We start from the raw sequence: 22832 nt of genomic DNA on the forward strand, positions 1-22832 counted from the left end.
AAGAGAGAGAGAGAGAAATCAAACGATCCACAACTATTTATAAGGCTTTGGAGGTTCAGATCGGAAGGGAGAAGAGAGGAGCCCCGTGGCCCCTCCTCCCCGCTTTCCCACCATGCCTGGCTCGGTGTCACCTCCACAGCCCTCCCCCGGAACGTTGGCGACGCCAGAATTCTGGCCCTGGAACGCTGCCGGCGCCAGAGTTCGGACCTTGGAACGTTGGAAGCCAGAGAGTTCGGACCGTGGAACGTTGAGCTAGAGCCTTGGAACGTTGCGGGGCTGAGCGTTCCCTCGGCCTTGGAAGGCGTTCCGTCTTAGAGCCTTGGCGGATGGTGGAAAGCTGGAAGGGCTCCCGAGATGAGCCAAGGCGGAGGAGGGCCTGGAAGCGCTGGGGCCAGCCCCCTGCGGACCTTCCCGGCTTTGCCCGTCTGGGTGGCGGAGGATCATCACGACGTAAGTGGGGGCCAGGCTGGAACCTTCTAGACCTCGGGCTGCCTCTGCACCACACAGATCATCATCATCATCATTACTATATGTGTTATTATTATTATTATTATTATTATTATATTGATTTGTATACGTTTTAATTTGTATTAAAACCAAGGCACAACAGTTCAATTCAAAACAGAAAGGGGCAGGTGAAGTACATGATTAAAATGATTTTATATTTAAATAATTATTTAAATAATAATAATAACTATTATTATTTTATTATTTGTTACTAAATAATTCATGATCGAATATTTAAAGAATTTACCTGATTTAAATAATCATTTAAAGAATTTACATGATTTCAACCGTTTAAAAAGGAATTAAATTATGACAGCGGAAGGCCATCAAGGAGGGAGCCATTCCGATCTCCCTGGGCAGAGAGTTCAAGTCTAGGGGCAGCCACCGAGAAGGCCCTCTCTCTCAATCTCAGTGGCAGTGGCTATAAGCATTGCGTCTGCGCTGGAGAAATAAGGCACTTTGACCGCCATGGCTCCATGCTGGGGACTCCTGGGATTTGTAGTTTGTTGGGACAACAGAGCTCTCATCGCTTGTGTATTAATCCTCTTTTGCATATCCTCCCACCCAGAGGCCCGGCCATCTGCAACAGAACAACACACAGATTAACATGGGCATCGTCCCTCCTTACCCAGGGTCACACAGTATCCTATATATAGCCAGTCTTTTCCAGGTCAGCATTCTCTGAAGATGCCAGCCACAGATGCTGGCGAAACATCAGGAATAAACTCTTCTAGACCATGGCCACATAGCCCCAAAAACCCACAAAAACTATACTTGTAATAGCCTTTTCATTCTTGTCAAAGCATATGCAGCAAAGGTGGAGTAGTGTTCAAGCAATCATCCTTAATGGTCAGTCATCAAATCACTAGAACATTTTTGCACAAGCAAATAAAGTGTCCTCGGGGTACAGCTTTGTACCATTATTTTTAGCCATAGAATGCACTTACGCAAGGTATGTAAGGAGATAACCAAGCTCAGGTCAAATTTACACTCAGTGCAGAGTCAACTGGAGTAGACTCTGACTCAATAGAAATAACACAGGAAGGTCCAAAGCACACTACAGAAATAATCTAGTTTGAGACCGCTTTGACTGCCCTGCCTCAGAGCTAGGGCATCCTGGGAATTGTAGTTTATTGTGGCACCAGAACACTCTCTGACAGAGAAGGCTCAATGTCTCACAAAACTACAGTTCCCAGCATTCCCTAGCATTGAACCAGGGCAGTTAAAGCTGTCTGGAACTGGATTATTTCTGCAGTGTGTTTTGGACCACAAGACTACAAATTCCAGAGCAGGAAGCCGTGGAAGTTAAAAGGGGCGTCAAACTGGATTATTTCTGCAGTGTGGATGCAGCTTGTGTGGATTTTCTTCTGGGCACGTTATGTGTAAAAGAGCTGTACTGCCTAAATATTGCACTCTGTATAGAACAAGCTGAGTTTTCCTTCTCCAAAATGCTTGGGGCCAGAAGTGCTTTGGATTTCTGCATTGTTTGTTTTATTTTAGAATGAATGAAATATACACATGCATACATAAATGTGTGTGTGTGTGTGTGTGTGTGTGTATCCTGGCTCTGCTATGGAAAGCCCCTGGGTGACTTTGGGCAAGGCACACTCTCTCAACCTCAGAAGAAACGTCTGAGAAGAAAACCCCCTCTGAAGAAATTTGCCAAGAAAAACCCAAGGACAGAGTTGCTATAAGTCAGAAGCAACTTGAAGGCACACGACAACAACAACAAATATATAAGTACACATTTTTTCAAAACACATTTATTTTTTTAAAAATTAATAAAATAGTAAAGTTTTTAAAAAACCAAATATATATGTATGTATACATATATGTACATATACATAATGTTGTTCTTCTTATTTGTTGCTGAAAGCGATAAGCCAGTGAGCCAGTGATTTGAGTGTTGGACTATGGCTCTTGATACCAGGGTTCAAATCCCAACTTGACCTTGGAAATTACTAAGCAAAACCTTGTGCAAGTCACACTGTCTCAGCCCCAGAGGATGGCAATGGCGAACCTTCTCTGAAGAAAACGTACCAAGAAGACCCCATGATAGGTTGGCTTTAGGGTCGCCATAAGTCAGAAATGACTCAAAGGCACCCAACAACAACATAGGCCATCACAATTCGATTTAATTGATGTAAAATGCAAACAAATAAAATACAGTAACAATAATACATTTAAAATGGAATACAGGTAACAAGCAAATAATACAAAAAAGTATAAATGCAAAAATCTAAAATCATATTCAATATAAATTAATAGCCCCCGAATGGGGTACCATATATCTTCATCCCCCCTGTATAATTCTTATATAAATAATTTTAGTGCACAGATCTTAACTTACTTGCAGCCAGATCAATTTTTTGCAACCATAGTGGTGATATATACATTGTTGCCAGACAATAGGATACAAATCTGGAATATCTTGGAATGGGAACAAGTTTAAACACAATTCCTTCACGTTTCATATACACTTTATATGCATAGCCTGAAGGCAATTTTATTTTATTTTTTAAAAATTAAAATAACTTTGTGCAAGAAACAAAGTTTGTTTACATTGAACCATCAGAAAGCAAAGAAGTCTGCTGGAAATGTAAAAAGAAAAAAGGGACAATATACCACCTCTGGTGGAAATGCAAAAAGGCAAAAAAGTTTTGGTCAACCATACAGAAAACTGTTAATAAAATATTGAATGTCAAATTAGAGGACAAACCAGAAATATTTCTCTTGAACATGATTGACGAAAGTTTGGAAAGGAGATATGGATGTGTGCTTTTTTTATATGATCTGTTCAGCTAGGATGGTTTATGCGAAAACTTGGAAAAGTCAAAAGGTTCCAAATTTAAAAGATTGGTTTGCTAAACTATACGAGATATTTGAGTCAGATAAACTGACAAGAAAACTAAACTATGAATCATCAGAAAAGTTTTTAGAAACATGGAAACAAGTGTTTAATTTCTTTGGAAAAAAAGGGGATAAAATGACACTAAGGCCCATTACAGACGGGCTAAAAAGTACACGCGGAGCGCGTACTAGGGTTAAGACAGGGCGGTGGTTGTGACGTATTGGGGTCACGGCAGGGCGCCTAGGGCGCCCTTTCCGCGACCCTGGAAGGAGCTCCGTTTCGGAGCTCCTTCCTGGTTTGGTCCACTGGGAGCAGCCTTCGGACGGCTGCACCCAGCAGACCAAAGGAGAAAGGGGCCAAACGGCCCCTTTCTCCTTCTCCCCGCCACCGCAGGGTATCCTTGGGGCTTGAAGCCCCAAGGACACCCCTTTCCAGGCTGCGGGGAAGGGGCCTTTTGCCGCTTCCCCGCAGCCCAGAAAGCAGCGGATCGGGGCTTTAGCGGCTGCCGCTCTGGCCACTGAGGCCCTGATCCGGCGGGGAAAGGTGCACCTACAGGCCGCCCCTAAGTCTTTTGAAGGAATGGTAAAAATATGAACTTTTAGGTGCAGTTCCCCCCCCCCCCCCACCACCACCACCCTATACCTACCCTTTCAGGAGTGGTAAATACAGTACTTCGAAGTATTTGGTCATCTAAATTAAGATGCAGTAGAAATCAATTGTTTGATAGAGCCTGATCTTATGTACATATCAGTCAAAGGCAATACCAACAAAATGTAAGGAGATTTCCTTTGAACTATATAGAGTCTTTTTTTTATTCTATCTTTAGTTTCATCTCTTTCCTTATATAAGGAAACAGATGACAAAATTTAAATTAAGGAAATGAGAAGTAATCAAGTTATAACATTATTTGGATTTCAGTGGATATAAGGTTACCCAAAGTTACAGGAAAATTTATGTTGTTTGTTGTATGGGAGATGGAAGGATGTAAGTAGAAGTGCTAGGTATGAAAGAATATAAGTGTCAAGTGTTTACATATTCTGTATGTTTGTATGTATATGTTATGTGTTTGTATTGTAAATGTTTTTTTATGAAATAAACTATTAAAAATAAATTTAAAAAAAGCAAAGAAGTCAGTATCTCAGCCACCTATGGAAAAATGTTTTGGATTTTGGATAAGGGAGATTCAACCTATACATGCATAGCTCAGTTAACAAAGCCTCTGGCATAGATGCTTCTTTTCTTCTTTTTTGTGCTCTGTCTAGATGGACTTTTTGGAGTGGCATTGGTTTGGGAAAGATGTTGGCCAGTAGTCTGAGATTCTGGGAGCTGAAGTCCAAAATCCCTTAAAGGGAATGGTTTGGGGACCACTGGCCAAGTTTAAAATCTAGAATGGATTTGCTACCCCACTGACATGGGAATCATCAGTTACAAGCGGTTAGCTGAACACTGGTTCTCTCTTTTTTTAAGTAATAGTCACTTCTCCCTTTCTAGTGCTTTCTCTCTTCATGCCCACAGAACTCCAACTAGGGCTGTATATGAATAGTTGTACTGCACTGAGATTCTTTGCTTTCCCCTAATTTAAATACTTGTTTCCCTGTTTATTCCAGGTTCTCCCTTTCATTTACCGAGCCATTGGTTCAAAACATCTTCCTGCCAGCAACATTAGTTTTGTCCATTTGGATTCTCACCCAGACCTTCTCATCCCAGTGAATATGCCTGCAGACACTGTGTTTGACAAAGAAGCTCTGTTTAGGTAGGATCCTCTGATCTCTGCTGCAGTTGTTGAATGGCATATTTTTATGTGCTTTGGTGTCCTGACCCCATCCTTGGACCACTCCAACATCACAGAATTGTATCCTGGAAGTTAAATTTTGGGTCTTTTATTTGTAGTAAGCAAGATAGTTCTGAGTGTGTTTTTACTAAATGGCCAGAAGAGGGCATATGAGACTTAAAGCTACTCAAATGTACAATGTGGAAAGGCTTTATTGTTTTTTGTTGTTAACTGCCCTCAAGTTGCTCTGGACCCATGGAGACCCTATGGATGAGACATCTCCAAGACTCCCTGCCCTCCACTGCTCTGCTTTGGTCCTGTAAACTCATACCCATGATCTCCTTAATAGAGTCCATCCATCTAGCATATGGCCTTCCTCTCTTTTTACTTCCCTCCAACTTTCCTAGCATTATTATTATTATTATTTTTTGAGTGAGTCTTCCCTCCTCATGATGTGCCCGAAGTATGACAGCATCAGTTTTGTCATCTTGGCCTCCAGGGAGACTCTGGCTTGATCTGCTCTAGGACACATTTGTTTGTCTTTTTGGCAATTCGTGGGATCCTCAGCACTCTTCTCCAGAAGTGAATGCATTGATTTTCATCTTATCTTGTTAACTGTCCAGCTCTCACATCCATACATGATAATAGGGAATACAATGGCTTGTATGATTTGCAGAATTACAAATAATCTTTAATGAATACACACACACACACACACACACACACACACACACACACACAGTGGGGCCTTGTTATCTACTGGGGTTTGGTTCCACAATCCCATATGGATAACAAAATCTGTGGATGCTCAGGCTCCATTAAATATAATGGCAGAGCAAAATGGTGTCCTTTATTTAAAATAGAAAATCAAGGTTTGCTATTTGGAATTTATACTATTTTGGAAAACTACAATTCCCAGAATTTCCTAGCATTGAGCTAGGGCTGTTCAAGCCATCTCAAGCTGTATTATTTCTGCAGTGTGTTTGAACCTTTGTTTCCTTGCCATAATAGTTGAATTTTTCCTAACTGTTTGCTCATTTATTTGTTGCCCCATTGGATTTGTTTTAAAGCATTCTATTGTTTTCTTTTGGATGTGCTACACATTAGATATATTATGACAGAGAGATTTGCACCTCACATTCTCCGACAGTAGTGCTTTCCTCAATCTGTGTCACCTTATGTTCTTTTACAGTGAACTAAGTATTGAAAACTGGATTATGCCTGCTGTATATGCTGGCCATTTTTCACAAGTTATATGGTTACATCCAGTCTGGGCTCAACAAATTGAAGAAGGGACCCATCACTTTTTAGTAGGTAAAGACACTTCCACCACTACAATAAGGTAAGTGTGGCCTGTGTTTGTTTAGCAGTGTTCAAAGAGCTGGGTTTGGTATATACTTGGCTGGTAGGACTGGTAGCATGTGTTCTCACTTCAGGCTGCACATTGTATTTTGTCTAGCATCTTCATGGCCCAATTATATGTGTGTTTACTCAAAAATAAGGCCTCAAACAGACAGGCCAAAATAAAGCTGCTTTGGGTCACTTTGGAGGTATGCTGTTTAAATAACACACACATCTTAAGAGGCCAGAAGCTGCACCAAAGCTGCACTTTGGTGTGGCTTCCAGTCTCTTAGGACACATGTGTCATTTAAACAGCACACTTCCAAAGTGGCCCAAAGCAGCTTTATTTTGGTCTGTCTGTTCGGGTTCTAAGTCTTCTTTGAGTTTAACTGGGCTTACTCCCAATTAAGTGTTGTAGCCCTACAGCCATGTCCAAGTTCTCTCTTTTGAGCAAAAGAAACAAATGATTGTTTAAAATCTTTGTTTAGAAAAATGCTTCTCCTTCCTTCTTTCAGTATGTACTCAAGATGGGTTATAACAAATTAGCTATTATAGCCATATACCATTAAATTATAAGAAAATATGGTTGAGCCAAAGAAATAAGGGTTGATAGTTAGCAAATAGTAGTAATCTGGGATAGGCAACTGTGGTGAGAGGGAGGGCCATTATTTTACCCTCATGGCTCCCAGCAGGCTGCACCAGCACATCAAAAACATCTGACTCCCTAAAAAAATACCTTATTTTTCCCCAGGCTTTGCATGGCCTTTTCCCTCCCACCTTGCAGCTGTATAATTTAGGTGGTAAAAGTCAGTGTGTTGCTATGATGAAACCACTGGAAGATGTACACCCGTGGAGATCTAAAGGATATCATCCAAAGTGCTACCAGTAGATTTCTGACCTAAAGGGCAATAACAATCCAAATAGAGTTTAAAGTGAAAAAAAATTGAGGGGGGGGGGGAGATTGAGCCAAAATTTGATCAGGCCATTAGCAATAGTGTTTGGAAGATTCTGGGTGTTTTAGCCCTAAATGAAGCATTTTTTCTACATTCTTATTACCCTCAGAAAGAGAAGATGAAACAGGGTGGGATCATGGGCTGTTCTGGCAAGCCATTTCCAAGAGTACAGCTACTGTGGAGGGGGAAAAATGTGGGCATTGCCTTCCAGGAAGAATTCTGCTCAGTTGAGCATTTAGAAATATAGTTTAGACATCCACGGAAAAGCAGCAGACAAGGTGACCTAAGGAACAGAGGTGCAGCAAAAGCAACACTTTCAGTTGTGAATTATTTTTAATGTACAACTTTCCTCAATGCTAGAGATTATGGGAATGAAAGAAAATTTCCTTTGGGGAAGGCCAGTGTTCTTATTTTGCCCCTTCCCCAATAGCTGCACCCCCAGAATGTTTTTTATATCTTGCATCTGTTCTTGAAATGTGCTACATAACTGCTAAGATGCATTATTATTGCAGGGTCACAAGCACAGATAATTATTTCCTTTCTGACGGTCTCTATGTTCCTGCTGATCAGCTAGAAAATGAGAAATCTTTGCATCTGAGTGTCCGCCTTGTGAATCCTTCCAGACCGTCTAGCAACTGGGAGGAAAGTCATCCTCTGCCTTCTGCAAAGAAGCTCAAGTTGAGTGAGGCCAGTGCAGCAAATGCCACTATTGCCTCATCATCGAAGGATGATGGATTCTTCCTTGCCCCCAACCCTACAGATCTGGAGACGGAAGGTTTGGAAAAAATAGGGATTGTCCATGAGAAGACTGCTGGTATTCAAGATCCCTCTACATCTTGTTCCTTTGGGAATCACACCTGCCAGACGACAGAGCTGGTCAAAGACATTCTCCAAGTATTGCACAAGGGCAGTGCTTTTGTTTTAGATATTGACTTGGATTTCTTTTCAGTGAAGAACCCTTTTAAAGAAATATACACTCAGGTAAACCAGTGGATGATGTGATGATTTTGTAATTGGGGTGGACAAAGTCAAGTCCATGGGTTACATTTGCCCCTTGGGGTCCAGTTTTACATTCCCTAAGGAGCCGTCAATGAAGTCCAGACTCCACCCCCTCCCTCAATTTTTTGCAAGCAGTTATTATGTTAAAACCACAAAATGTAGTGGGTTTTCCTTCCCAACCCTCAACACCACTAGTTATCCTAAATCCCCCCTCCCAGAAAGGTGGAAAATCAGTTCAAAGTGAAAACAGAAGCTTTTCATGCTCATCAAAAACATTTTGAATGTTTTGCAGATTTCATGAAGGCTCCTTTCAAAATGCATCCGGGGTCTAGTCCTGCCCCCACCCTTTTTATTATGTTGATTTTGGTGACTAAACCTATAGATCTACACATGTTGAGATGGTAGTTGCTGAAGCAGGCTTTTGAGCACAACTCTAGGATTCCCTGTGCTGGCTGAGAAGTTCAGCAAGTGGCCATGTGGCTGGGGAATTCTGGGAGCTGTCTTCCAAATGTAATTTTTCCAAGCTTTGCATCTATTGACCTAAAAAACAACAACCCCAAGCCATTTTACCTTTGATATGCTGTTCGAGGCATACCCAAAAAAGGATTCTGGATGCAGCTGCTTGTTTGCCTTGCCTCCTGCAGGTGGCTCTAGCACTCACAGCTACAGAGGAATCACTTACAACAGTTTCAGTTTTGTGTACTTCGTTGGTTACTCCAGGCATGCCTCTGCATCCCAAAAATGCAAGTCTTTGTTTCTCCAGTGTGCCTTCCTTCAGGCATAGGAGCATGTTAAAAAGATGCTTCACTAGCAGAAGATTGATTAACTGAGTTGGGGCCAGTGTGCTGTAGTAATTTGAGTATTGGACTATGACTCTGGAGACCAGGGTTTGAATTCCCAGCTCAGCCAAGGAATCCCACTAGGTGACTTGGGCAAGTCTCTCACCTTCAGAGGAAGGAAAGGCAAACTTCATGTGAACAACTCTTGCCTAGAAAACCCATGATAGGTTCACCTTAGGGTTGCTGTAAGTTGGAAACAACCTGAAGGGACACAGCTCCAAAAACAAGGAAGGGAGCTTTTAAAAAGTCTGTCAGTTAAAAGCATACAGCTATTGTATTATAATTTGTTTGCTTTTCTTTTTGTTAAAATAGGAAGAATATAAGATTTTGCAAGAATTGTACAGTTTTAAGAAGCCCAACAGCAGTTCCTCAGAGGTTAGTAGTGGCTGCAGAAGAAGAGACTGAAGTAGTCCATTTTGTTTTCTTCAGAAAGCCTGTGAAATGGTGTTTTGGGGATCTGAATGAGACGGTGCAAAGGGGGAAATGGTGACTGATTTGCAACTGTGCTAGCCTGTTTACTTTGTAGCAGAGCCTTAGAGATTATTTTTCTCACAAATTACATTAATTTGCATGGAGCTTTACCATGAGTGTAAATTTGACACAACAAAATTCACTCCCTCAAGCAGAAAGGGAAAACATTTAATTCTCCCACACATGTACTTGTTCGTTGTTGTTATTCTAAATGGTTTTTGGCTCTGGAATTTTTATGAGTATCCACATTATGCCCTTCTGTTGTTAGCCACTACATTAAGAGCATTTTGGACACTCCTATCCAAACAAATTAACTTCCTTGCCAAAGGAACTAGTCATGTCCTTTCCCCCTCTGATTGTGGCCTAGACCACCAAAGTTGACACTGCCAGTCATGTTCAAGATGACGATCTCATAGGTAGTGTTGCACATGAAAATCTCTAAATGAAACCAGTAGATGTGAACCAAAGGATATTGACCCCAATATTACTGCAATCAGTAGTGTTATAAAATTTAAATGTATGCTTAATGCCAATGGATTTCAGTCCTACTTTAATGCTAATGATACCTAGAGAGAACTGCTTTTCATCATGGAGTTAAACAGAGCTGGTGTTATCACCCAGCATTTTCAGACCGATTCCAGGGTCTCATGACTTGGTGGGGTGGTTGGTGTCACAGACCTCGTAGAATTATCTTTTTCGGGGTTGGCACCTGTAGTTTCTGTCCCATGATTTCCCACAACCCTCACCAACATAGCCAATAGTGAGGAATTATAGGATTTCCAGTCCAATAATATATGGAAGGCTATAGTTGCCTATACATGCTTTAACCATATAGAGAGAGCCTTTCTCAGTGGTTCTGTTTCTCTTCCCTACCACAGAATATATTCCAGAGAGCACTACACTGCAGGGAAATGCCCCCCCCCCCCCAAAAAAAAAAAACACATGGCAACATCTACAGAGTTTGCAGGAAGCCCTTTCCTCTACTCAAGAATTAACCATTGAGTCAAAGTGCCTTAGGTTTGCTCAGGATTCCATTGGCTTTTTTCTTTTAAAGGAAGACTTGCTTGACTGTGTTGAGAATCGCATCCACCAGCTGGAGGATCTAGAGGCAGCCTTTGCTGATTTGTGTGATGACGACACTGAAGAGAACTTGCAAAGATGGGCTTCACATCCCGGGTACAGTAACTGTGTTAGCCTTGAATTTTCATCCAGGGTTACTGTAAACATATATTTAAGAATGTGATGTGATAGAGATCATACTTACTTTAAGAAACAGGCAGGGACAGAGCTTGGAGAAATTAAGTTTTGAACTTTAGCTCCCAGAATTGCCCATAGTCATGGTTGCTGGGCAATTCTGGGAGTTGTAACCCCCAAAAAGTAAAATTTTAAGCTCTGGTCTTGGCCAGCTGATGAATCCCAACAAGAATTTGAAAAGAATAAATACATGCATTACCATCAGCTGGTTTTTGCATCAGCTTTTGTGAATCAAAATTCCTTTATGCTACAACTGATCTTTTAACAAGCTAAGCCTTTCTTTCCCATCTTCCAGCTGGATTCACGAGGCAGCTCACAAAACAAAATAAAAGCCATTTGAAATCTAAAAAAAAGTTGTAAAGCTGTGAAATCATTTTCAGTGATCAAAGCATTAACACGAAGAAAGTCCTGACACCCCCCCCCCCCCCGCAAAATGCACTATTTTTCAGTAGAGGCAGTTTATGTGCTGCACCATTATAATTTTAATTCTCATGCTTCTGTGAAAGTTTCAGATGGTCAGTCTTGCCATTTAATCTCACATGGATTTTCTAGAAGAATCCTGCAGTAACTGTTTAGATTAGGACAAGGATGGAGAAGGAATATTTCCCAGCCTGCAGAAGGGCACAGTCCATGAAGTAAAACTCTGCTGTGTGTCTTTGGTCTAAAATACACTGCAGAAATAATCCAGTTTGAGATTGCTTTAACTGCCCTGGCTCAGTGCTAGGGAATCCTGGGAATTGTAGATTATTGTGGCACCAGAGCTATCTATTAGAGAAGGCAAAATGTCTCACAAAACTACAATTCCCAGACTTCCCTAGCATTGAGCCTAGGCAGTTAAAGCAGCCTCAAACTAGATTATTTCTGTAGTGTGTTTTGGAGTTCATAGCACTTGCATAGGATTGTTTCATTTGAAATTAACTACTGGTTTTGGGGTATTTGTATGCTTTTCCAACAGGATGAAAAATCTACTTCCTCTTGTGTGCAGCTTGAAAAATCGAATGGAAACCCCTGATTATGAGATGGTAATTTTTTACAGAATTTCTAGACTGACTTTTTACTATGCGGCATTTGCATCCTGGATAGTAGCTGACTTTGGGATCACAGTAAACCATAGGTGATCAAGAGAGCGGTCGCCGTCCAACTCCAAGCAGTCTTGGATGAAACCGATTATCTGGACCCATTTCAAACTGGCTTTAGAACAGGTTATGGAGTTGAGACTGCCATGGTCGCCTTAGTCGATGATCTCCGTCTGGACAGCGACAGGGGAAGTGTGACCCTGTTGGTGCTTTTGGACATCTCAGCGGCTTTCGATACCATTGACCATGGTATCCTGGAGCGCCTGAGAGAGCTGGGCATCGGGGGCACTGCACTCCAGTGGTTCCATTCCTACCTCTCAGGCAGATTCCAGATGGTGTAGTTGGGGGACACTTGCCCCTCTAAGAGGGAACTGACATCTGGTGTCCCTCAGGGAGCTATTTTGTCCCCCCTTTGTTTAACATTTGCATGAAACCGCTGGGAGAGATCATGCAGAGACACGGGACACGGCGTTATCAGTATGCTGATGACACCCAAATATGTTTCTCTGTGTCCCCGACTGATACAGTGACTAAGGATGGCATCTCTCCTCTGAATGCCTGCCTGGAGTTGGTAATGGGCTGGATGAGGGAAAACAAACTCAGCCTGAATCCAGAGAAAACGGAAGTACTGGTGATAGGTCCCCCAGGCCTTAGAAAGGAAATTTATCCTCCTGTCCTGAACGGGGTCACACTTCCCCTGAAGGACGAAGTTTGCAGTTTAGGAGTACTTCTGGACTCATCTCTGCAGTTGACATCTCAAGTAGATGCGACGGTCAGAAGCAGTGTTGCCAACAAGCCTTGGAGATAATTCCCGGAAATGTTTGTCCAAAACCCGCTGAATCCCCCCAGATCACACGGAATATTCAGTCACAATTCCCAGAAAATTCCCATAATGTTAAAATGGCGGATGTTTTGCAAATAAACGTAAACATAATTGAATAAAAATAATTGTAACTTATTTCAACTCTCAAAATCACCATTGAACCAAACAAAGAATCTTTCAGTCCTTTTAAGATATTTATTTTGACATGAAGGGGGTTCAGGAAGCTTTGTGCCAAATAGAAATGTGTTCGGCTGCAACCGCACTGCAGAAATAAATCCAGTTTGACACCCTTTTAATTGCCATGGCTCAGTGCTAGGGAATCCTGGGAATTCTAGTTTTCAGAGACATTTAACCTTCTCTCTCAGCAAACTCTGGTGTGACAACAAACTACAATTCCCAGGATTTCATAGCACTGGGCCATGGCAGTAAAAACGGTATGAAACTGGATTGTCTCTGGAGTCTGGAGTGAAGATGCAGCCTGAGTTGGGTCCAAGACACACTGCAGAAATAAACCAGTTTGAGACTGCTTTAACTGCCCTGGCTCAGTGTTAGGGAACCCTGGGAATTGTAGTTTTGTGAGAAAGAGCTCTGGTGCCACAATGAACTACAATTCCCAGGATTCCCTAGCACTGAGCCAGGAGAGTTAAAGCGGTCACAAACTGGATTATTTCTGCAGTGTTTTGGACCTTCGTTATTAAAAATGCTCAAGGTCCAATCCATACTGCAGAAATAATCCAGTTTGAGACCGCTTTAACTGCCCTGGCTCAGTGCTAGGGAACTCTGGGAATTGTAGTTTTGTGAGAAAGAGCTCTGGTGCCACAATGAACTACAATTCCCATGCATCTGAGGAAATACGCTTAAGTCTAGGAAAGCTCATGCTGCCAACTTTTCTTTCAGTGAGTCTCAAAGGTGCTGCAAGATCTCTCTATCATCATCACCATTATTATTATCATTATTAAATCCAAATGCAGCTGAAGAACTGGACTTAAATTGCCAACACTGATATCCTGTAGACTCATTCTCTGGGGCTGTGATCTGGAAGCGTGGAGGCAATTCCCTTGTTCAACCAGGGAATCCTGGGAATTGTAGTTTCTTGTGACATGTTGAGACTGTGCTTTTACCGGCAGCCAGGGCTCCATGCATGAAATTCTGGGCTTGGTGGTTTGTTGTGCCCAGAATCCCATCATCGCAGGGAGCCTTGCAGTTAGAAGCAGTGCCAAACTGGATTATTTCTGCAGTATGGATGGCAATGGAAAAGGGAACGAAAAAGAGAGCCACAAAACAAAATTCTGGGAAGACAGGGCAGGGATGCCAACTTACCAGGTGCTCTGCCCATGCTCAGAGGCATATTTAATCACTAACACACACACACTCAGGGACATCACATTCACATCACACAACCCAAATGGTCCACCTCACAGTACAACAACAACCCTGAGAGGTAGGCTTGGGGCACTCTGCCCAAGCTCAGGAATTCAGAAATCCAAATGTCACTCTAAGGCCCACACAGAAGTCCACAACATCAAGCCATGATACCATTATCAAGTATTGCCTTTGTGTGCCTTAAAATTTATTTCTGACTTGGAAATCCCAGGCAATTGGGATTAAGCCAGCCAAGATCCCTCACTCCCTGCCTCTCTCCAGCACTGCAGCCCCTTTGCTTTCCCCTGGAGCCTGAGAATGCCTGTCCTCTCTCTGATTGGCTGAACTGTTAGTGTGAATGTGATTCCTCCAAACAGTTGGGGTTGGTTGGGGGGCTTGCTCCGTCCTGGCTCTCAGAGGGAGTCATTAGAGAGAGAGTTTTTTCTCCAGCCCTCTTGGCTGAAAACTGTTACACTCAAGCAGTCTGGAGCTGAAAGGGCCAAAGTCGCTGAAAAGGCACTGAAAAAGAGCCAGGCGCGAAAATCACACGAAAAGCTCTGAAAAGTCCCCGTTTTCGCGTGAAAGTCGCGAAATTGGCAACACTGGTCAGAAGTGCTTGCTATCAACTTCAGTTGATACGCCAACTGCAGCCCTTTCTGGGCCAAAGGGACCTTGAAACTGTGGTACATGCTCTGGTAACCTCTCGATTAGATTTCTGTAATGTGCTCTACATGGGGTACCCTTGTACCAAGTCCGGAAGCTTCAATTAGTACAAAATATGGCAGCCAGATTGGTCACCGGTGCGTCCAGGTTTGACCATATAACACCTATCTTGAAAGATCTTCATTGGCTGCCCATTCACTTCCGAGCGCAATACAAAGTGTTGGTCACTACCTATAAAGCCCTACATGGCTTGGGCCCGAGTTACTTGAGGGACCGCATCTCCCCATATGATCCGCCCCGCATACTCAGAACATCTGGGAAGAACTTACTGGTAATTCCACCTTCCAAATATGTTGCCACATCCCAGATGGCCTTTTCAGTGGTGGCCCCATGGATGTGGAATGATCTACCTGAGGAGCTCTGTCTGACAACCCCCCTAGAAACATTAAAAAAGAGGCTTAAAACTCTTCTTTTTTGTCAAGCCTTCCCCACTGAAGAATGAAGTTATCTACCCTGTTGCCATCAATTCCCTGCTTACCCTTGAAGGCGAATGATTGTGTTTAGAGTTCTGTAATTGTATGGTTTTAATTGTCTGTACACCGCTTTGATCTGTGGAAAAGTGGTATATAAATAAAATTTATTATTATTATTGTTGTTGTTGTTTATTATGACAGGGACAAATATAGCCTTCCCTTAGTTTTCTGTGCTTTCCCCCTTCTCTTCTTCTAATGCAGCCATAAGGAAGAGATGTTTTTGAGTTTTCAGTTAACTGCAGTGCAGTGTTACGTCTAACACCTGAACTGTAATTAATCTTAGGCATGCTTCATAAGCCACAATTGATTTGTTCAAATGAACCATAGTTTATTGGGGAGGGGGGGGTTGTCATATAAACTGAATTTCAGATTAATCTAAATTTGCTGGCTTCAGACAAAATGACAACCTTGTAGTTAAAAGTGGAGGTAAAATCTTTCAAGCTCTTCCTCATGGCTGACTCAAAGAGGAGACTAAATTTATCCCCTCACCCCTGCCCTGCCCTCCACACAATAGTCAATGGTGTGTTGTGATATCTGAACATGGCCACTGGATCTCAGCCAATAATGTAAAGTGTGATATTTGCAAACATGTTTAGAGTGTTGGACTAGGACACTGGGCTATCAGGGTTCAAAATCCTGCTTGGCCATGGAAAACCACTCGATGACCTTGGGCAAGTTACATTCTCTCAGCCTCAAAGGAAGGCAGTGATAACCCCCCACCCATGCGAGAATCAATCTTATGAAGAAAACCTTGTGATAGAGTCGTATTAGGGTTGCCATAGGTGGGAAGCTAGTTGAAGACACACAGCAACAACAAATACACAATCTAAACCTTAGATCTTAAATTCATTAATATTCTTAAGGATTTTCTACTTTTTCTTTTTTCTTTTCCTTTGGCTTCTGTACTGTTTTCTGAGTTATGCCATGATGAATTCCTTTACATTGTCCTTTTTTCCCCTTTTCCCCAGGTCCATCAGGCTGGACTTACATGTGACTACTCAGAAATTCCTCATCATGTTAGCACTGAGAAAGAGATAGAGGGTCTTATACAGTCTGTAAAACATCTCTTGAGGAACTTGCCAAAGCCAACTCTTGTGACAATAGCCCGGTAAGCTTGGAACAGGGACACATCCTAGTCTGCAGGGTGGTATGCTAAACAGACCACACTTGATAGGTCACGTACAGCTACAGTTAGTGTGTCTCTTTCAGTTATGCATGCTTTGAGGATAGGTTTGGTCACAGTAAAATTACAGGTTCAGATTAAACATAATGAAATGAGACAGAATTTTCCATCACCTGCTTAGTTATCTATGGCCCAATCTAGACGGGCCTATAGCGCGCCCTCGTCACGTGCTAGGGGTTGGCTGAGGGTGCACCACCCATATATGCCTCACCCCTAGAATGTGACGGCATCAAAATGGCAGCACCCTGTACACACGGGTGCTACCATTTTGACGCAACGGACACTTAGTGTCCGCACGTCCCGGCGTCATTGTGACACTGTGAGTGCACCATTGGTGCACTGCGGCATCACAATGGCGCCGCAAGATCCTGCTTTTTGCGGGTTCCTTTTGCTGTGCGAGGGAGCCACACAGTTTGTCCCTCGCACAGCAAAACAAGGCGCCGGCAGACCTCCCTTTTTAGGCGGTCTGTATCCTGCCTATGTGTAACTAAATAATGTCTCTGTCACAAGTCTTTATAGCTATGCTCACTGGTGGGAGGGGAGTGGAAACATCCTCCTCCCATGCCCTGTTCACCAGAAGCACAGAACCCCTTCTCTCTGCACAGCTGATGCCAGGTAAAGTAGGCTTGGGAAGGCATTCATGATCATGGCACTAGTTCCACAATTGTGACTACATAGTATTCACAAATATGGATCAGTTATGGATTTATAACTCAAAGTTACACATCTGTTACTGTAATACTGAATTCCAGCCATGGTTTGTATTTAGCACTGAATCATAAGATTTATCACTTCCACAATAAAGTTAAGCAGACTTCGGACTCATACATTCCTTCTTTCCCAAACTGTAGCCTCATACTTTTCTTTCTATTTTCCAGTAACTCTGGTGCTCTCTATCATCTGAACCTGCAGTAATCTTATTTCAACTTAGTGGCAACAAGCCAGCTATAAATTGTTAATGAAGCTGGCTTGTTGCCACTGGCCTTAGTTAAAATGAAAAGAAAAAAAAAGTGGCGGGGAGAATATAGGATCTGATTTATGAGGCTAGTAAATTGCAAGCAGAGTTGGGAAATTAATTAATTGCAATGGGATAAATAAATATTAAAATTTACAGTAGATCTATCGAACAATCAGTAGACCATATATAATAAATACATAGTCCATAGATGTGATGGTCTGTTGGGTATAAATCCTTAACTGGGGAAAGGTTAATGACCCATGCATCTAAACAAAACAATAATGCAAGGGGAAGAACCATTTTGACATTTTAGTCTTGTTCAGTAGCCAATATTAATTCTTCTGGCTCTTCCCACTAGACTGAGCCAGACACATCAGTGTAGAATTCCTGATAGAATAAGAATGAACATATTTCTTGCCTTCACCACCCAAAGCCTATTATAAAAACTTTAATATTTGTCACTGAACAAGACAATAAAAGTGATGCACAGTTTAGATGGTATGCTAAGCTCTGGATAACCTAAAATAGAAAACTCCTCTTGCAAGTAAGTCACCTAAGCCTTCTGGGAAGGGCAGGCGGTAAAATGAGATAGTAATCCAACCCCCGGTAATGCAACCTTATGCAGCAAGAAGTAAGTCCCATGGAATTCAGTGGGATTTGAACAAATATGTGTTTTTAGGATTGTAGCCACAGTTTCTTTGGAAGCAAGGAAAATCTATATGAGAAATGAAATCCTAGCTGGATTTTAAATAAGAAGTCAACCAAACCTGCAAAACCACTGTGCCTTTTGCCATCTTATAACAGTGTTCTTTGCAAGATACTTAAAGGAATTACTATAATTTATTTGCAGATCCAGCTTGGATGATTACTGTCCTGCAGAACAAGTTGAACTCATACAAGAAAAAGTTTTAAATGTGCTGCGATCGATATATGGCACCCTGGATGTTCATTTAGAATACCTTGAAAATTCATATCCTCCTGGAACAGATTCTTCTACCACAGCATAATCAATGGGGCTGTAGTTATGGATGACAAAATTTGATATAACAAAAGTAGCTTTGCTATCTACAGATAGGCATCCTATAAGAGCAAAAGGTCCTCTCTAAAGTTGAACCATTTGTCATATTGCTGAGTGATGCTCATCAGCCAAAATTCTTTTTAAAATTGCTTCTGTTGTTCCTTTTGTTACTCCTTTGTTAGGTGGCTTATAAAAGGAAGTAGGGAGATCTGAGAAATAGTTCTTCTTGTATTCCTGGTGTCTTACAACAAACGAAGCCAGCCAGACTTTGGAAAAATACCTGATTTTATTCTGTGACTATTGAATTGTTTCCTTGGTTATTTCTAGTTGGAAAGTTTTGTTTGGACATTTGTATTGTACTTTAAAACATTGGCCAATCCTGACCAATGCTTTGGGTGTTTGTCCCCCCCCCCCCCCCAAATTAATTGGATTGTTTCATTTATTGTTTTCCTTACATTTCTCTCCCACTCTTTTCCAAAGATGGCCAAGGTAGCCTTCATAGAATTAGTACCTTGCTATTTTCCAGAAACTATCCTGTAATTTCGGCTAGACAAGAGAATAATGATTTGTCTGATATCATTGAGTTAGGTGGGAATTGGTTCACATTTATCCAGTGTAAATGTAACCTTCCACCTGCTGTATTGAATTGGCTTACATTTTGAATGTAAAGATTGGGGGGGGGGAAACCTGGGAAGGAAGGGTTGAGTTTTATTAGAATCCAAACATTTCTCACTGAGAAGTAATTCAACAACTTTTTGCATAAAAATATTTTAGGGCTGAATTTTTAAGCAAAAAAACACCCCACTCGTTTTATTTATGGCTTAGAGGTATGGTCTTTCCAGAAGTGAAATAAAAAAGAGCAGGTAAAACATTCTTTGAGAGTCAGCATGGTTGATGGGTTGAGCATCGGAGGAAATCCAATCCCGTGCTCAACTCTGGAAACCCACTGGGTGACCTGGAGGGGGAGTCACACACTCTCAGCCCCAGAAAACCCTGTGATAGGTTTGCCTTAGGGTCACCATATACTTGAAAACATACAACAACAAAACACTCTTTACAAAGATGGTGTGCAACTTCTGTGTCTTTGAGGATGTGACAGAAAAACTTACATGAGCCAAGCTGTCTTAATAAAATTACAGCAGATACAGTTTAGAGAGAAGTGGCACCCTTACAGTAAATTATACAAAGCAAAACCATAGCTGATGAAGAAATCTGAAACAATTAGAACAATATATAGTATATCATATGAAACATATATGGAAACACAGTAGCCCAGTGTGACAACTTCAGCAACAACCACATAAAATTACACTATCAATACAACTGTACTATACAATTAATAAGTAATGGTCGACAATCAGAGAAATGCAGACCTAAATAGAAATTTATGTATTCATAGTGGATTGTAAACATATGTGAAAAACAACTGTATATCCATAACAAACTGGAGAAGCAGTTAATGGACTTGGATCTATATGAATACAGTCTGAATGGAGGCAAAAATTCCAAAGGATGTTCATCTAGAAAAAATTCAGAAAATACTTGACCACTCCTAGGAGTTTGTGAAGTCATTTCATTGATCTTCAGTGGAATAGTTGACCATAATAAATGGTTCTCAATAGCCATAAATGCCTAGATAATTAAATAATGATTATGATGATGGTAATACAGACCATGCCTGAATAATACTGAAGTGTTTTCTTCAGTTATGGTCTTTTTTATATGAGAAACTATGTTTGATAAAGACAATGTGGTATAGAGCTGGAGACAAGGGTTCAAATCCCACTCAGCCATAGAAATCCACTGGTTGACCTTGAAGAAATCACTCTCTCAGCCTCAGAGGAAGGCAAAGGCAAATCCCTCTGGACAAATCTTGCTGAGAAAATCCTGCGATGGTTTTGCCTTAGAGTTGCCATAAACTGGAAACATCTTGAAGTCACACACCAATTCTGTGTTTGAGATCATAATGTGTTTGAGATCCTTCCCCTGATTGCTTGGCATTACCCTCACAATAAAACTATTTCTGATTATGTTAATTTTCTGCTTCTGAAAATTGTACAGTCTTTCTTTTAAGGCAAAATGATTGTCTTCTCATATTTCATCCCAGGATTGTTGTCAGTTATCTTGCAAATCTTGAGTTGAGACCCGTAAATGAGAAAGATCAGTTGCGCTATGCAGCTGAAACTCTAGCATCTCTGTCAGGACGATTCAGCTCTGGTGGATTCTAAACACTTTATTACCAAATTTATCAGGGTGAGGAAACTGTGTTCCTTGGTCTATATACAGCCCCCGAGACCCTCTTAATGGGTCTCATGGCCTCTCAGTTTTCCAAAATTTGAAGGAGAAAATTGGCTCAAAAATATGCCCAGTGCCCCTAGGGGACATGGGGGGGGGGGGTCCTTCTCAGTTATTTTATACCCAGGAGAATCCTTTAAAAACAATGGGAACTGATCTGGAAATTGGTGTAAAATTTTATTGGACATTGTGTAGTAGATACCCGCCCACCCCCGTTCTCCAGACCGGTCCAATGTAGTCCCCTAGCTTCCAACAGTTTCCTATCCCAATGTATGTGGCAGGTCAGTTTTCTTGCCACCCTATTACAGACAGGTGACAGACTTGGAGAACAGTGACTTGTCTTTCCACTTGGTGAGTTCTGGACTAATTAAAGCGATTGCAGGACTTCTCCAGGTCTTCAAACACAATGAAATAGAATCAGAGGTCTCCATTTAGAGTCATGTGAGATTACTTCTGAATATAGCAGAGCTTCCTTTTAGCCTCCTCTCTCTTGCACCCAGTTTACCACTTTAACTTCTGAAGAGTCCCCCAGTCGTCTGGAGCGGATTGAGAAGGAGGAAGCACAGGGTTGGGGTAAATCTGGTCTGCCAGCTATTGCTGTTCTTAAGTGAGGACAGAGGTGGGACTGGTACCAATAAGAAGTCCTAGTATTTTTGTAAATGGACTTGTAATCTATAAATTTGATATTAAATGCAGTGCTGCACACTAGGTGGGGCACTTTACCTACTGTTTTGTGGTTTGCCTCATCTCATGGGAAATGTTGAGATGCGTTGAGAAAGAGAAATTTAGTAATTACTGTCACCTGTTTTTATTTAAATCTCATCCAGGCAGATTTTGTTTTTGTTTTTTAAAAGTCCACTAAGTACCTTAATTGGGTATTTTTAACCCCACTTGAAATTCCAGTGGATTGTTGCTAAACTAAAAATCCATGGGATGGAGTCCTGACCATTAAAGCGGTATCAAACAGCTATAACTGAAATGTCTTTCTGCTACATTTAGATCTGTTTGAATTCTGCAGCAAAACATGACTTGGGGGAATTAATATATCACTTCTAGCTGGATGAAGATTTATAAGAGCTACCAAAAGCATGAAAGGGGCTGCCCTGGTCTCTGTTCTAACAGCTCATCATCATCATTTTGCAGTTCAATGAAGCTCAAGCTGAGACAACTCTTGCATTGAATATAGCATACACAAACACTCCTACATTGCAACTTGCTTGTTGCTTGGTAAGGCTGCAGGTTTTGCAATGATTTGGGGCACTGGGGAAAAAATGGTTCTTGTGAAACATCTGACTAGCAAGACACAGCAGGATTTGGTTTGTAACGTCTAAAGTTATGGAGTCATCAATGTCAGAGAGTCCAACAAGGCCGGTTGGACAATTAATGGGAAAATTTAAGATCAATTGATAACTTTAGACAACAAGAAGCAGCTATTTGGTTTTGAAATAAACATCTGGAAAGGTTTTTGTTTGTTTTGTTCCCAGTTTCAATTTCTCACAGTAATACATTTTCAGTTTTATGCTCATGAGCAGTTAAATACTGATTCTGACAGTTGCAAGATCAGCAGGTCAGCAGTTCGAGGCCGTGGCACTGGGTGACAGAGTGAGCTCCCATCACTAGTCCCAGCTTCTGCCAACATTGCAGTTCAAAAGCATGCAAAAGTGCAAGTAGATAAATAGGTACAACTTTGGTGGGAAGGTAACAGCGTTCAATGCAGTCATGCTGGCCACATGACAACAGAGCTGTCTTTGACAACGCTGGTTCCTTCTGCTTAATAAGGGAAATGAGCACCACACGCTACAGTCAGACATGACGTGAAAACCTTGTCAAAGGGTAAACCTTTATCTTTTTAAATATATACAGTGCGCCCGCGCCATACGCGGGCGTGCCATATGCGGCCTTGAGCATATGCGCTCAAGCCGTGGGGCGTGCGCG

The 22832-nt window shown here is 41.7% G+C and overlaps 1 protein-coding gene across 1 annotated transcript; it reads left to right on the plus strand.

Moving 5' to 3' along the window:
• Positions 1-4: 4 nt before the first annotated feature.
• On the plus strand, positions 5-20638 carry CUNH5orf22 (chromosome unknown C5orf22 homolog). Its single transcript, XM_089516592.1, has 9 exons — positions 5-450; positions 4966-5111; positions 6322-6471; positions 7936-8404; positions 9574-9636; positions 10787-10908; positions 11942-12008; positions 16412-16551; positions 18435-20638. Exons 1-9 carry the CDS (start codon positions 355-357, stop codon positions 18589-18591), a joined length of 1410 nt encoding a protein of 469 aa, XP_089372718.1. The 5' UTR covers positions 5-354; the 3' UTR covers positions 18592-20638.
• The last annotated feature ends 2194 nt before the right edge of the window (positions 20639-22832 follow it).

This window comes from Sceloporus occidentalis, unplaced genomic scaffold (assembly GCF_023333645.1).
Source record: "Sceloporus occidentalis isolate IW3139 unplaced genomic scaffold, rSceOcc1.0.p SCAF_3, whole genome shotgun sequence".
NCBI classification, from domain to species: Eukaryota; Metazoa; Chordata; class Lepidosauria; order Squamata; family Phrynosomatidae; genus Sceloporus; species Sceloporus occidentalis.